The sequence below is a fragment of the Tachyglossus aculeatus genome, chromosome 1, assembly GCF_015852505.1.
Source record: "Tachyglossus aculeatus isolate mTacAcu1 chromosome 1, mTacAcu1.pri, whole genome shotgun sequence".
Lineage (NCBI taxonomy): Eukaryota > Metazoa > Chordata > Mammalia > Monotremata > Tachyglossidae > Tachyglossus > Tachyglossus aculeatus.
The window spans coordinates 25,094,857-25,112,368 of record NC_052066.1 but is presented as its reverse complement, the minus strand read 5'-3'; the positions used below and the strand labels follow the sequence as shown (position 1 = coordinate 25,112,368).

At 46.1% G+C, this 17,512-nt stretch overlaps 1 protein-coding gene across 1 annotated transcript in view; it reads left to right on the top strand.

Annotated features, from left to right (window-relative positions):
- The window catches only part of PCCB (propionyl-CoA carboxylase subunit beta), an 84,445-nt gene that overhangs the window by 12,190 nt on the left and 54,743 nt on the right, over positions 1 to 17,512 (top strand). The window contains exons 2-3 of the mRNA XM_038744489.1: positions 2,133 to 2,480; positions 12,004 to 12,123. Of these exons, the coding sequence (XP_038600417.1) occupies positions 2,133 to 2,480; positions 12,004 to 12,123 (468 nt within the window). The remainder of the gene's footprint in view (positions 1 to 2,132; positions 2,481 to 12,003; positions 12,124 to 17,512) is intronic.

Here is a 17,512-nt window from a genome sequence, read left to right as displayed (position 1 = left end):
TCTGTAAAATGGGGACTAAGCCTGTGAGCCCCATGTGGGAAAATCTGATTACCTTGTGTCAACCCCGGTGCTTAGAACAGTAATTGCTTAACAAATACCATCATTATTATTCATTCAATCGTATTTATTGAGCGCTTACTGTGTGCCGAGTACTGTACTAAGCACTTATTTTATAATAATAATAATTATTATTATTTATAATTCTATTCATTTATATTTATGCTACTGGTGCCTGTTTACTTGTTTTGATGTCTCCCTCCCTCCTTCTAGACTGTGAGCCTGGTGTGGGCAGGGACTGTCTCTCTTTGTTGCCGAATTGCACTTTCCAAGTGCTTAGTGCAGTGCTCTGCACACTGTAAGTGCTCAATAAATACGATTGAATGAATGAATGAATGAATACAACTGACTAAATGAAATGGATGAATACGATTGAATGAATGAATGAATACAACTGACTAAATGAAATGAATGAATACGATTGAATGAATGAATATGATTGAATGAATGAATACGATTGAATGAAAGAATGAATGAATACGATTGAATGAGTGAATATGATTGAATGAATGAATGAATAATAATAATAATGATGGTATTTGTTAAGCGCTTACTATGTGCAAAGCACTGTTCTAAGCGCTGGGGGGATACAAGGTGATCAGGTTGTCCCACGTGGGGCTCACAGTCTTAATCCCCATTTTACAGATGAGGGAACTGAGGCACAGAGAAGTGAAGTGACTTGCCCAAAGCCACACAGCTGACTAGTGGCGGATACGATTGAATGAAGGAATGAATGAATGAATACGATTGAATGAGGGAATGAATGAATACGATTGAATGAATAAATAGGATTGAATGAATGAATGCGATTGAATAAATGAATATGATTTAATGAATGAATGAATAGGATTGAATGAACGAATGAATGAATGTGATTGAATAAATGAATGAATAGGATTGAATAAATAAATGAATCTGATTGAATGAATGAATGAATAGGATTGAAAAGCTAAATGAATACGATTGAATAGGATTGAATGAATGAATCTGATTGAATGAATGAATGTGATTGAATAAATGACACATATGATTGAATGAATGACTGAACACGATTGAATAAATGAATGAATATGATTGAATGAATGGATGAACACGATTGAATAAATGAATGAATATGATTGAATGAATGGATGAATACGATTGAATAAATGAATGAATATGATTGAATGAATGGAAGAATACGATTGAATAAATGAATGAATATGATTGAATGAATGAATAAGATTGAATAAATGAATGAATACGATTGAATGAAGGAACGAATACGACTGAATGAAGGATTGAAGAATGAATAGGATTGAATGAAAGAATACGATTGAATAAATGAATGAATTTGATAAAAGGAATGAAGAGGATTGAATGAATGAGTACGACAATAAATGAGTGAATATGATTGAATGAATACGACGGAATGAATGAATGAATATGATTGAAGAAACGAATGAATGAATGAGTGAATACGACTGAATGAAGGATTGAAGAATGAATAGGATTGAATGAATGAACACGATTGAATAAATGAATGAATATGATTGAATGAGTGGATGAATACGATTGAATAAATGAATGAATATGATTGAATGAGTGGATGAATACGATTGAATAAATGAATGAATATGATTGAATGAATGGATGAATACGATTGAATAATGAATGAATATGATTGAATGAATGAATGAACACGATTGAATAAATGAATGAATATGATTGAATGAATGGACGAATACGATTGAATAAATGAATGAATATGATTGAATGAATGAATGAATAAGATTGAATAAATGAATGAATACGATTGAATGAAGGAACGAATACGACTGAATGAAGGATTGAAGAATGAATAGGATTGAATGAATGAATACGATTGAATAAATGAATGAATATGATAAAAGGAATGAAGAGGATTGAATGAATGAGTACGACACAATAAATGAGTGAATATGATTGAATGAATACGACGGAATGAATGAATGAATATGATTGAAGAAACGAATGAATGAATGAATATGAGTGAGTGAATGAATGAATGAGGAGGAAAGGGGAGCGGGGTGGGGTCGGTCTTGTGAAATCCGCAGAGCGCATGCGCAGCTGGGTCCCGGGTGGGGCGCATGCGCGGAGCGTTCGGGGCAGGGCGCATGCGCGAAGCGCTTGGGGCTGGCGCCGGGCCTCCCACCCCAGGGCGGGGCGTCGAGCGTGCCGGCCTCAAGATGGCGGCGGCATGGCGGGCGTTGGGGCGGGCGGTGCTGCTTGGCCCGGGGTCCGCCGTCGGGGCGGCCTGGCCCGTCCTCCCGCGGGGGTCCGGCCGCTGCCTCGGCCGCTGCCTCGGCCGCCGCCATCACACCGTCATCCAGAGGATCGACCACAAGCGACAAGAAGCGCTGCTGGGCGGGGGGCAGCGCCGCGTCGACGCGCAACACAAGCGGGTGAGTCGATTGGTCGATCCGTCCGTCAATCAATCAATCCGTCAGGGCGGGGGCGAATCACCGCTCTCCAACTCTCACAGCCAATCACGGCCCAGCGCGCTCGCCTCCCCAGCCAATCACGGCCCAGCGCGCTCGCCTCCCCAGCCAATCACGGCCCGGCGCGCTCGCCTCTCCCAGCCAATCCCGGCCCGGCGCGCTCGCCTCTCCCCCGCCCCACACGCGCTCCAGCCCAGCCAGTCAGCGCGTCGCTGCTCAGCCCCGCCCCTTGTGGCCGGTGCTGGTATGTGCTCCCTACAGGAGAAGGCCCAATTGGGGCTTTGCACAGTAATATAATAATAATAATGGCATTTATTAAGCGCTTACTATGTGCAAAGCACTGTTCTAAGCGCTGGGGAGGTTACAAGGTGATCAGGCTGTCCCACGGGGGGCTTACAGTCTTAATCCCCATTTTTTGATGAGGTAACTGAGGCCCAGAGAAGTGAAGTGACTTGCCCAAAAGTCACGAAATCACAAGATAATAATAATAATAATGGCATTTATTAAGCGCTTACTATGTGCCAAGCACTAAGTACTGGGGAGGTTACAAGGTGATCAGGTTGTCCCACGGGGGGCTCACAGTCTTAATCCCCATTTGACAGGTGAGGTAACTGAGGCACAGAGAAGTAAAGTGACTTGCCGAAAGTCACACAGCTGACAGTTGGTGGAGCCGGGATTTGAACCCATGACCTCTGACTCCAAAGCCTGGGCTCTTTCCAGTGAGCCATGCTGCTTCCCCAGTTAAGTGCTTACTATGTGCCAAGCACTGTTCTAAGTGCTGGGGTAGATACAGAGTAATCAGGTTGTCCCACGTGGGGCTCACAGTCTTTATCCCCATTTTAGAGATGAGGTCACTGAGGCCCAGAGAAGTGAAGTGACTTGCCCAAAACTCACAAAATCACAAGATAATAATGATGGTATTAGTTAAGCGCTTACTATGTGCCAAGCACTGTTCTAAGTGCTGGGGTAGATACAGAGTAATCAGGTTGTCCCACGTGGGGCTCCCAGTCTTTATCCCCATTTTACAGATGAAGTCACTGATGCCCAGAGAAGTGAAGTGACTTACCCAAAAGTCACAAAATCACAAGATAATAATGATGGTATTAGTTAAGCGCTTACTATGTGCCAAGCACTGTTCTAAGCGCTGGGGTAGATACAGAGTAATCAGGTTGTCCCACGTGGGGCTCACAGTCTTCATCCCCATTTTACAAATGAGGTCAATGAGGCACAGAGAATAATAATAATAATAGTAATAGTAGTAATGATGGCATTTATTAAGCGCTTACTATGTGCAAAGCACTGTTCTAAGAGCTGGGGTAGAAACAAGGTAATTAGGTTGTCCCACATGGGGCTCACAGACTTAATCCCCATTTTACAGATGAGGTAACTGAGGCCCAGAGAAGTGAGGTGACTTGCCCAAAGTCACGCAGCTGACAAATGGCGGAGCCGGGACTTGAACCCATAACCTCTGACTCCAAAACCCGGGCTCTTTTCCTTTGAGCCACGCTGCTTGTCTATACAAGGTGATGAGGTTGTCCTCTGTGGGGCTCACAGTCTTAATCCCCATTTTACAGATGAGGTAACTGAGGCCCAGATAATAATAATAATAATAATAGTATTTAAGCACTTACTATGTGCCAAGCACTGTTCTAAGCGCTGGGGTAGATACAAGGTCATCAGGTTGTCCCCCGTGGGGCTCAACAGTCTTAATCCCATTTTACAGATGAGGTAACTGGGGCACAGATAATAATAATAATAATAGTATTTAAGCACTTACTATGTGCCAAATACTGTTCTAAGCACTGGGGTAGATACAAGGTCATCAGGTTGTCCCCCGTGAGGCTCACTGTCTTAATCCCCATTTTACAGATGAGGTAACTGAGGCCCAGAGATACTTATGCCTCTGACCCTCCCCTCACTCCTTCATTCATTCATTCAATCGTATTTATTGAGCGCTTACTGCGTGCAGAGCCCTGTAGGAGGGAGAGCAGGGACTGAGTCCCCATTTGTGAGCCCACTGTTGGGTAGGGACCGTCTCTATATGTTGCCAACTTGGACTTCCCAAGCGCCTAGTACAGTGCTCTGCACACAGTAAGCGCTCAATAAATACGATTGATTGATTTTACAGTTGAAGAAACAGAGGCACAAAGAATGAAGTCACTTGCCCAAGGTCACACACCAAGCAAGGAGCAGAAGTGGGATTAGATTCCCTTCAAAGCCCTACTGAAAGCTCACCTCCTCCAGGAGGCCTTCCCACACTGAGCCCCCTCTTTCCTCTCCTCTCCGTCCCCTCCCCACAGCACCTGTATCTATGTATATATGTTTGTACAGATTTATTACTCATTTATTTTATTTGTACATATTTATTTTATTTTGTTAATATGTCTTGTTTTGTCATCTGTCTCCCCCTTCTAGACCGTGAGCCCGCTGTTGGGTAGGGACCTATATGTTTGTACGGATTTATTACTCTACTTTATTTATTTTATTTGTACATATTTATTTTATTTTGTTAATAGGTCTTGTTTTGTCATCTTTCTCCCCCTCCTAGACCATGAGCCCGCTGTTGGGTAGGAACCGTCTCTAGACGTTGCCAACTTGGGCTTCCCAAGCGCTTAGTACGGCGCTCTGCACACAGTAAGCGCTCAATAAATACAATTGAATGAATGACTCAGGTTGTCCCACTTGGGACTCGCAGTCTTAATCAATCAATCAATCAATCGTATTTATTGAGCGCTTACTCTGCGCAGAGCACTGTACTAAGCGCTTGGGAAGTCCAAGTTGGCAACATAGAGAGACGGTCCCTACCCAACAGTGGGCTCACAGTCGAGAAGTAATCCCCATTTTCACTCATTCGTTCAATCGTATTTATTGAGCGCTTACTGTGTGCAGAGCCATGAGGAAACTGAGGCACAGACAAGCTAAGTGACTTGCCCCAAATCACCCAGCGGATAAGTGGCGGGGCCAGGATTAGAACCCACGACCTCCGACTCCCGAGCCCGGGCTCTTTCCACTGAGCCACGCTGCTTCTCCGTATAAAAATGATGGATTGACTGATTCAGGGTTCAGAATTTTCTTGGCCAAAAGTGCAGTGTGATTTAGTATTAAGAATGTGGGTCGGATGTGGATTCTAATCCCACCTGTGGCATGAACCCACCTGCTGTACTTCCCCAAGCGCTTAGTACAGTGCTCTGCACGCAGTAAGTGCTCAATAAATATGAAGGAATGAATGAATGCTGTGAGACTTTAGAGAAGCAGCGTGGCTCAGTGGAAAAAGCCCGGGCTTTGGAGTCAGAGGTCACGGGTTCAAGTCCCGGCTCCGCCATGTGTCTGCTGTGTGACTTTGGGCAAGTCACTTCACTTCTGTGGACCTCAGTTACCTCATCTGGAAAATGGGAATGAAGACTGTGAGCCCCCCCGTGGGACAACCTGATCACCTTGTAACCTCCCCAGCGCTTAGAACAGGGCTTTGCACATAGTAAATGCTTAATAAATGCCATTATTATTATTATTTGGGCAAGTCAAGTAAACTTTTGGGCCACTTTTTTCCCACAGATGTGAAATGAGGATAACACTTGCCTTACCTTCCCTCTCAGGGATATTTTGAGGAAAAAACGGGATGGATGGTGTGAAAACGCGTGGCTAGAGAAGCAGTGTGGCTCAGTGGAAAAAACCCGGGCTTTGGAGTCAGAGGTCATGGGTTCAAGTCCCGGCTCCGGCATGTGTCTGCTGTGTGACTTTGGGCAAGTCACTTCACTTCTCTGGGCCTCAGTTACCTCATCTGGAAAATGGGAATTAAGACTGTGAGCCCCATGTGGGACAACCTGATCACCTTGTAACCTCCCCAGCGTTTAGAGCAGTACTTTGCACATAGTAAGTGCTTAATAAATTCATTCATTCATTCAATCATATTTACTGAGCGCTTACTGTGTGTAGAGCACTGTACTAAGCACTTGGGAAGTACAAGTTGGCAACATATCAATCAATCAATCGTATTTATTGAGCGCTTACTGTGTGCAGAGCACTGTACTAAGCGCTTGGGAAGTACAAGTTGGCAACATAGAGAGACGGTCCCTACCTAACAGCAGGCTCACAGTCTAGAAGGGGGAGACAGACAACAGAACAAAAGATATTAATAAGATGAAATAAATAGAATAAATATGTACATTCATTCATTCAATCGTATTTATTGAGCACTTCCTGTGTGCAGAGCACTGTACTAAGCGCTTGGGAAGTCCAAGTTGGCAACATAGAGAGACGGTCCCTACCCATATTCATTCATTCATTCAATTGTATTTATTGGGCGCTGACTGTGTGCAGAGCACTGTACTAAGAGCTTGGGAAGTCCAAGTCGGCAACATCTAGAGACGGTCCCTACCCAACAGCGGGCTCACAGTCTAGATGGGGGAGACAAGCGACAAAACAAAACATATTAACAAAATAAAAGAAATCGAATAAATGTGTACATTCATTCATTCAATCGTATTTATTGAGCACTTACTGTGTGCAGAGCACTGTACTAAGCGCTTGGGAAGTCCAAGTTGGCAACATAGAGAGATGGTCCCTACCCAACAGTGGGCTCACAGTCTAGACGGGGGAGACAGATGACAAAACAAAACATATTAACAAAATAAATAGAATAAATATGTGCATTTGCCAACTTGGACTTCCCAAGCGCTTAGTACCGTGCTCTGCACACAGTAAGCGCCCAGGAAATACGATTGATGATGATTCATTCATTCATTCCTTCAATCAGCATAACCTAGTGGAAAGATCACAAGCCTGGGAGTCAGAGGTTCTGGGTTCTAATCCCTGCTCTGCCACTTGCCTGCCGTGTGACCTCGGGCAGATCACTTAACTTCTCTGTGCCTCAGTTGCCCAGCCTGAAAAATTCATTCATTCATTCAGTTGTATTTATTGAGCACTTACTGTGTGCACAGCCCTGTACTAAGCGCTTGGAAAGTACAATTCGGCAACAGATAGAGACGGTCCCTACCCAACAACGGGCTCACAGTCTAGAAGGGGGAGACAGACAACAAAACAAGTAGACAGTGGGGCTTCAGGACCTGTTTTCTTCCTTCTTATCATCATCATCAATCGTATTTATTGAGCGCTTACTGTGTGCAGAGCACTGTACTAAGCGCTTGGGAAGTACAAGTTGGCAACATATAGAGACGGTCCCTACCCAACAGTGGGCTCACAGTCTAATAGACTTCTTAATAATAATGGTGGTATTTGTTAAGCACTTACTCTGTGCAAAGCACTGTTCTAAGCGCTGGGGGGATACAAGGTGATCAGGTTGTCCCACGTGGGGCTCACAGTCTTCATCCCCATTTTCCAGATGAGGGAACTGAGGCCCAGAGAAGTGAAGTGGCTTGCCCAAGGTCACACAGCTATGTGGCAGAGTCAGGATTCGAACCCATGACCTCTGACTCCAAAGCCCGGGCTCTTTCCATTCTTAGACTGTGAGGCCCATGTGGGACGGGAACTGTGCCCGTCCTGACGGTCTTGTATCTACCCCAGAGCTTAGTACAGTGCTTGGCACAAAGTAAGAGTTTAACCAATAACAAGCATCAACTCAGCCCGCACCTTTCGCGCCTGTAATGCCAACCGCTCATTCATCCATTCAGTCGTATTTATTGAGCGCTTACTGTGTGCAGAGCACTGTGCTAAGCGCTTGGGAAGTCCAAGTTGGCAACATCTAGAGGCGGTCCCTCCCCAGCAGCCGGCTCACAGTCTAGAAGGGGGAGACAGACAACGGAACAAAACTTATTAACAAAATGAAATAAATAGAATAAATATGTACAAATAGAGTAATAAATCCGTACAAACTTCTATACATCTATACAGGTGCTGTGGGGAGGGGAAGGAGGGAAGGCGGGGGGATGGGGCGGGGGACGAAGGGGAGGAGGCTCAGTGTGGGAAGGCCTCCTGGAGGAGGTGAGCTCTCAGTAGGGCCTTGAAGGGAGGAAGAAGGGCCGTCTTCTCCATCTCAATCTTTAAATCGTATTTATTGATTGCTTACTATGTGCAGAGCAATCAGTCAGTCGTATTGAGCGCTTACTGTGTGCAGAGCACTGGACTAAGCGCTTGGGAAGTACAAGTTGGCAACATAGAGAGACGGTCCCTACCCAACAGTGGGCTCACAGTCAAGCAGAGCACTGTAGTAAGCGCTTGGGAGAGTACAGCTTAGGAGGCCTTCCCAGACTGAGCCCCTGTATATATGTATATATGTTTGTACATATTTATTACTCTACTTACTTATTTATTTATTTATTCATTCATTCATTCATTTATTTATTTATTTTACTTGTACATATCTATTCTATTTATTTTATTTTATTAGTATATTTGGTTTTGTTCTCTGTCTCCCCCTTCTAGACTGTGAGCCCACTCTTGGGTAGGGACTATCTCTATATGTTGCCAACTTGTACTTCCCAAGCGCTTAGTACAGTGCTCTGCACACAGTAAGCGCTCAATAAATACGATTGATTGATTGATTTATTACAGTACAGCAGAATTAGCGGTCCGGTTCCCTGCCCATAACGACCTTACGGTCTCACCAGCGAACCCTAACCCACATCTTCCCTCGGGCCTGAAATTCCCTCCCCTTTCGGATCCAGTATATCCCTCTTCTTCCCATTTTCCAAGCCATTCTAAAATCGTCTTTCCTCCAACGGGCCTTCCCTGACTAAATCCTCATTTTTCCCGATTCCCTTTCTCCTCATCACCTCTTCAAGTCCCGTGCTTTGACTCCCTTCCTCCCTGATGGTCCCTCTGTGGAACAGGGACTGTGTCCCACTCAATTTGCTCGTATTCCCCCCTCCCCCAGCGCTTAGTACAGCGCCTGGCACATAGTAAGCGCCTAACAAATGCTACTCAAGCACTCTCCCATAGAACTGCCTCTCCCGCCACCCTCGAAGAGATCAGCTCACATTCATTCATATTTATTGAGCGCTTATTAAATTAAATCAGAGAAGCAGCGTGGCTCAGTGGAAAGAGCCCGGGCTTTGGAGTCAGCGGTCATGGGTTCAAGTCCCGGCTCCGCCACTTGTCAGCTGGGTGACTTTGGGCAAGTCACTTCACTTCTCTGGGCCTCAGTTCCCTCATCTGTAAAATGGGGATGAAGACTGTGAGCCCCCCATGGGACAAACTGATCACCTTGTAACCTCCCCAGTGCTTAGAACAGTGCTTTGCACTTAGTAAGCGCTTAATAAATGCCATTATTATTATTATTATTGTTATTATGTGCCTGTCCTAAGCATTTGGAAAGTACAATTCGGTAACAAATAGAAACAATCCCTACCCAATGGGCTCGCAGTCTCTCACATTCAAAGCCCTCTTAAATAATGATAATGATGGCATTTATTAAGCGCTTACTATGTGCAAAGCACTGTCGTAAGCGTTTGGAAAGTACAATTCGGTAGCAAATAGAAACAATCCCTACCCAACGGGCTCGCAGTCTAGCTCACATTCAAAGCCCTCTTAAATAATGATAATGATGGCATTTATTAAGCACTTACTATGTGCAAAGCACTATCGTAAGCGTTTGGAAAGTACAATTCGGTAACAAATAGAAACAATCCCTACCCAACGGGCTCACAGTCTCTCACATTCAAAGCCCTCTTAAATAATGATAATGATGGCATTTATTAAGCGCTTACTATGTGCAGAGCACTGTCCTAAGCGTTTGGAAAGTACAATTCGGTAACAAATAGAAACAATCCCTACCCAACGGGCTCGCAGTCTAGCTCACATTCAAAGCCCTCTTAAATAATAATAATAATAATGGCATTTATTAAGCGCTTACTATGTGCAAAGCACTGTCCTAAGCGTTTGGAAAGTACAGTTCGGCAACAAATAGAAACAATCCCTACCCAAGGGGCTCGCAGTCTAGCTCACATTCAGAGCCCTCTTAAATAATGATAATGATGGCATGTATTAAGCGCTTACTATGTGCAAAGCACTGTCCTAAGCGTTTGGAAAGTACAATTCGGTAACAAATCGAAACAATCCCTACCCAACGGGCTTGCAGTCTAGCTCACATTCAAAGCCCTCTTAAATACTAATAATAATGGCATTTATTAAGCGCTTACTATGTGCAAAGCACTGTTCTAAGCGCTGGGGAGGTTACCAGGTGATCAGGTTGTCCCACGGGGGGCTCACAGTCCTAATCCTCATTTTACAGATGAGGGAACTGAGGCGCAGAGAAGTGACTTGCCCAAAGTCCCACAGCTGGCAGTTGTCGGAGCCGGGATTTGAACCCGTGACCTCTGACTCCAAAGCCCGGGCTCTTTCCACTGAGCCACGCTGCTTCTCTTAAAAAATACCTCCTTCAGGAGGCCTTCCTTGACTAATCCCCCCCCACCACCACGATCAGATCAATCAATCAATCAATCAATCGCATTTATTGAGCGCTTACTGTGTGCAGAGCACTGTACTAAGCGCTTGGGAAGTCCAAGTTGGCAACATAGAGAGACGGTCCCGACCCAACAGCGGGCTTACAGTCTAGAAGATCATTCCATCCTCTACTCCTAGAACTCAGGAATCATCTTACCTCCTTCCCTTCCCCACAGCACCTGTCTATATGTTTGTACATATTTATTACTCTATTTATTTATTTATTCATTTTACTTGTACCTATTTATTCTATTTATTTCATTTTGTTAGTATGTTTGGTTTCGTTCTCCGTCTCCCCCTTTTAGACTGTGAGCCCACTGTTGGGTAGGGACTGTCTCTAGATGTTGCCAACTTGGACTTCCCAAGCGCTCAGTACAGTGCTCTGCACCCAGTAAGCGCTCAATAAATACGATTGATGATGATGATCAGTTTGTTATTCCACCTATTTCGTTTTTCCCCTGATTCTGTTGCCCTGCACTCTCCCAAGTGCTCAGTACAATCAATCAGTCGTATTTATTGAGCGCTCACCGTGTGCAGAGCACTGTACTAAGCGCTTGGGAAGTACAAGTTGGCGACATATACAGTCCCTCCCCAACAGTGGGCTCACAGTCTAGAAGCACAACGCTTTGCATAGAGTAACGTTCGATAAATGCCACCGACTGAGTGAAAATGGGTCTCCCAGCAGTCATATCGTCCTCTCCCAAGCGCTTAGTACAGTGCCCCGTGGGCAGTAAGCGCTCAATAAATATGTCGGATTGGTGGTTATAGGTTGGGCTGAACGCTTCCTCGTTCCCTGTTGTACATATTTATTACTCTATTTATTTATTTATTTATTTATTTATTTATTTATTTATTTATTTGTTTGTTTGTTTATTTTACTTGTACATTTCTATCCTACTTATTTTATTTTGTTGGTATGTTTGGTTCTGTTCTCTGTCTCCCCCTTTTAGACTGTGAGCCCACTGTTGGGTAGGGACTGTCTCTGTGTGATGCCAATTTGTACTTCCCAAGCGCTTAGTACAGTGCTCTGCACATAGTAAGCGCTCAATAAATACGATTGATTGATTGATTGATTGATTGATGATTTCAGGGAAAGCTGACGGCCAGGGAGCGACTCCAGCTGCTGTTGGATCCCGGCAGCTTCGTGGAATATGACATGTTTGTGGAGCACCGATGTGCCGATTTCGGAATGGCGGCCGATAAAAACAAGGTATCATTAGGTTTCCCCGACTTCCCCTCGGCAGAGCACTGTACTGAGCGCTTGGGAAGTCCAAGTCGGCAACGTATAGAGACGGTCCCTCCCCAACAACGGGCTCACAGGCTAGCAGCAGCGTGGCTCAGTGGAGAGAGCCCGGGCTTGGGACTCAGAGGTCCTGGGTTCTAATCATCATCATCAATCGTATTTATTGAGCGCTTACTATGTGCAGAGCACTGTACTAGGCGCTTGGGAAGTACAAATTGGCAACATCTAGAGACAGTCCCTACCCAACAGTGGGCTCACAGTCTAAAAGGGGCTGATCACAGTCTAATCCCGGCTCCGCCGCTTGTTTGCCGCGTGGCCTTGGGCAAGCCGCTTAACTGCTCTGTGCCTCAGTTACTTCATCTGGAAAATGGGGATTAAGACCGCGAGCCCCGTGTGGGACTGGGACTGCATCCAATCCGGCTTGTTTTTATCCACCCCGGCGCTTAGTACAGCATAGTACGGCTGTGTTGTCTTGGGGAAGCCACTTAACTTCTCTGGGCCTCAGTTCCCTCATCTGTAAAATGGGGATGAAGACTGTGAGCCCCACGGGGGGCATCCTGATCACCTTGTATCTACCCCAGTCCTTTGAACAGTTCTGGGCACGTAGTAAGTGCTTAATATCATAATTATTTTTATTATTAATTTGGGGGCACTTAGCGAAGTGGATAGAACCCGGGCCTAGGGGTCAGAAGGTCATGGGTTCAAATCCTGACTCCGCCCCGGTCTGTTGGGTGACCTTGGACAAGTCACTTCACTTGTCTGCGCCTCAGTTACCTCATCTGTAAAATGGGGATTAAGACCGCGAGCCCCGTGTGGAACTGGGACTGTATCCAATCCGACTTGTTTTTATCCACCCCGGCGCTTAGTACAGCAGAGAACGGCTGTGTTGTCTTGGGCAAGCCACTTAACTTCTCTGGGCCTCAGTTCCCTCATCTGTAAAATGGGGATGAAGACTGTGAGCCCCACGGGGGGCATCCTGATCACCTTGTATCTACCCCAGTGCTTAGAACAGTTCTGGGCACATAGTAAGTGCTTAATATCATAATTATTTTTATTATTAATTTGGGTGCACTTAGCGAAGTGGATAGAATACGGGCCTAGGAGTCAGAAGGTCATGGGTTCAAATCCTGACTCCGCCCCGGTCTGTTGGGTGACCTTGGACAAGTCACTTCACTTGTCTGCGCCTCAGTTACCTCATCTGTAAAATGGGGATTAAGACCGCGAGCCCCGTGTGGAACTGGGACTGTATCCAATCCGGCTTGTTTCTATCCACCCCGGCGCTTAGTACAGCATAATACGGCTGTGTTGTCTCGGGCAAGCCACTGAACTTCTCTGGGCCTCAGTTCCCTCATCTGTAAAATGGGGATGAAGACTGTGAGCCCCACGGGGGGCATCCTGATCACCTTGTATCTACCCCAGTGCTTTGAACAGTTCTGGGCACATAGTAAGTGCTTAATATCATAATTGCTTTTATTATTAATTTGGGGGCACTTAGCGAAGTGGATAGAACCCGGGCCTAGGAGTCAGAAGGTCATGGGTTCAAATCCTGGCTCCACCCCTGGTCTGTTGTGTGACCTTGGACAAGTCACTTCACTTGTCTACGCCTCAGTTACCTCATCTGTAAAATGGGGATTAAGACCGCGAGCCCCGTGTGGAACTGGGACTGTATCCAATCCGGCTTGTTTTTATCCACCCCCGGCGCTTAGTACAGCATAGTACGGCTGTGTTGTCTCGGGCAAGCCACTTAACTTCTCTGGGCCTCCGTTACCTCATCTGTAAAATGGGGATGAAGACTGTGAGCCCCACGGGGGGCATCCTGATCACCTTGTATCTACCCCAGTGCTTTGAACAGTTCTCGGCACATAGTAAGTGCTTAATATCATAATTATTTTTATTATTAATTTGGGGGCACTTAGCGAAGTGGATAGAACACAGGCCTAGGAGTCAGAAGGTCATGGGTTCAAATCCTGGCTCCACCCCGGTCTGTTGTGTGACCTTGGACAAGTCACTTCACTTGTCTACGCCTCAGTTACCCCATCTGTAAAATGGGGATTAAGACCGTGAACCCCGTGCGGGACTGGGACTGTATCCAATCCGGCTTGTTTTTATCCACCCCGGCGCTTAGTACAGCATAGTACGGCTGTGTTGTCTTGGGCAAGCCACTTAACTTCTCTGGGCCTCAGTTCCCTCATCTGTAAAATGGGGATGAAGACTGTGAGCCCCACGGGGGGCAACCTGATCACCTTGTATCTACCCCAGTGCTTAGAACAGTTCTGGGCACATAGTAAGTGCTTAATATCATAATTATTTTTATTATTAATTTGGGGGCACTTAGCGAAGTGGATAGAACACAGGCCTAGGAGTCAGAAGGTCATGGGTTCAAATCCTGGCTCTGCCCCTGGTCTGTTGGGTGACCTTGGACAAGTCACTTCACTTGTCTGTGCCTCAGTTACCTCATCTGTAAAATGGGGATTAAGACCGCGAGCCCCGTGTGGGACTGGGGCTGTATCCAATCCGGCTTGTTTTTATCCACCCTGGCGCTTAGTACAGCATAGTAAATGCTCAACAAATAAAACAGTTATTATTATTTAAATTTCTAGAAACCGCTAGGCTCTTATGGTAGCTCCTGATAATAATAATAATAATAATGATGATGGCATTTATTAAGTGCTTACTATGTGCTAAGCACTGTTCTAAGCACTGGGGAGCTTACGAGTTGATCAGGTTGTCCCACGAGGGGCTCACAGTCTTAATCCCCATTTGACAGAAGAGGGAACTGAGGCCCAGAGAAGTAAAGTGACTTGCCCAAAGTCACACAGCTGACAGTTGGCGGAGCCGGGATTTGAACCCATGACCTCTGACTCCAAAGCCCGGGCTCTTTCCCACTGTTCTAAGCGCTGGGGTGATCAGGTTGTCCCGCGGGGGGGCTCACAATCTTAATCCCCATTTTACAGATGAGGGAACTGAGGCCCAGAGAAGTTAAGTGACTTGTCCAGAGTCACACAGTTTATGCATTCCTAATCAAGCAACAGTACCTGTTAATCATATCAAGTGTGATGTTTGTTAGCCCATTTTGGGGCAGGGGCCGAGAAGCAGCGTGGCTCAGTGGAAAGAGCCCGGGCTTTGGAGTCAGAGGTCATGGGTTCAAATCCCGGCTCCGCCGACTGTCAGCTGTGTGACTTTGGGCAAGTCACTTCACTTCTCTGGGCCTCAGTTACCTCATCTGGAAAATGGGGATCAAGGCTGTGAACCCCCAGTGGGACAACCTCATCACCTGTGCCCTCCCCAGCGCTATGTGCTTTGCACATAGTAAGCGCTTAACAAATGCCTTCATTATTATTATGATTATATGTTGCCGGCTTGTACTTTCCAAGCGCTTAGTACAGTGCTCTGCCCGCAGTAAGCGCTCAATAAATACGATCGAATGAATGAATACCAGATAATCAGGCCCCACGTGGGGCTCCCAGCCTACGTGGGAGGGAGGACAGGTAGCGAATCCGTATTTTGCAAATGAGGGAACCGAAGCCGAGGGAGGTGAAGTGACCGGCCCAAGGCCACACAGCAGGTATGTGGCGGAGCGGGGATTCGAACCCAAGTCCTCTGATTCCCAGGCCTGGGCTCTTTCCGCTAGGCCACGCCGCTTTCCTCAGGGCTCTCCTAATTATAATAATAATAATAATGGCATCTATTAAGCGCTTACTGTGTGCAAAGCACTGTTCTAAGCGCTGGGAAGGTTACAAGGTGATCAGGTTGTCCCACGGGGGGGCTCACAGTCTTCATCCCCATTTGACAGATGAGGGAACTGAGGCCCAGAGAAGTGAAGTGACTTGCCCGAAGTCACCCAGCTGACAGGTGGCGGAGCCGGGATTTGAACCCGTGACCTCTGACTCCAGAGCCCGGGCTCTTTCAACTGAGCCACGCTGCTTCTCTAATTGAGGTCCTGCCAAGTGCTATGTACTGGACTAAGCACTCGGGGAAGGAAAACATTAACCAGGCATATATTCCTTGCCATCGAAGCTCTTACAGTATAACGGGAGGGGAAGGCAAACTCTCTCTTGGCCATGCGCTGTGCTACTTGCTTGCCCCTTGTTAGTCAGTCGTCCTTATTGGACGCCGACTGTGTGCAGAGCACTGTACTAAATGCTTGGGAGAGTGCAATATCACAGCAGACATTTCCTGCCCACACGGGTTTACAATCTAAAAGGGGAGACGGACATCAATCAATCAATCAATCAATCGTATTTATTGAGCGCTTACTATGTGCAGAGCACTGTACTAAGCGCTTGGGAAGTACAAATTGGCATCACATGAACATGGACATGAACATAAATAAATTACAGATGTGTACGTAAGTGCTGTGGGGCTGGGAGGGGGGATGAATAAAGGGAACAAGTCAGGGGGATGAAAAAGGGAATGGGAGAAGAGGAAGTGGGCCTTCAGATTATTACTCTATTATTACTCTATTTTACTTGTACGTATTTATTCTGCTTATTTTATTTTGTTAATATGTTTTGTTTTGTCGTCTGTCTCCCCCTTCTAGACTGTGAGCCCGCTGTTGGGTAGGGACCGTCTCTAGATGTTGCCAACTTGGACTTCCCAAGCGCTTAGTCCAGTGCCCTGCACACAGTAAGCGCTCAATACGATTGATTGATGAATGACCCTCTCTATATGTTGCCGATTTGTCCTTCCCAAGTGCTCAGTCCGGTGCTCTGCACACAGTAAGCGCTCAATAAATATGATTGATTGATTGCCAAAAGCTTCGCCCCTGGCCCGGTCTTCGGCTGGGGAAAATGAAAGGCCGTAGGCTTGGCATTGGTGATGTAGCGTTTGATCAATCAGTCAGTCAATCGATCGTATTTGTTGAGCGCTTACTGTGTGCGGAGCACTGGACTAAGCGCTTGGGAAGTCCAAGTCGGCGACATCGAGAGACGGTCCCTACCCAACAGCGGGCTCACAGTCTAGAAGGGGGAGACAGAGAACGAAACCAAACCTATTAACAAAATAAAATCAATAGAATAGATATGTACAAGTAAAATAAATAGAGTAATAAATACGTACAAACATATATACATATATACAGGTGCTGTGGGGAAGGGAAGGAGGTAAGGCGGGGGGGTTTGATGACGCTTGGAGTGGTTTGATGGTCATGGGTTCTAATCCTGGCTCCGCCACTTGCCTGCTTGGGTGACTTCTAGACTGTGAGCCCACTGTTGGGTAGGGACCGTCTCTAGATGTTGCCAACTTGTACTTCCCAAGCGCTTAGTACAGTGCTCTGCACACAGTAAGCGCTCAATAAATACGATTGATTGATTGATTGTGACCTTGGGCAAGTCGCTTTGCTTCTCGGGGCCTCAGT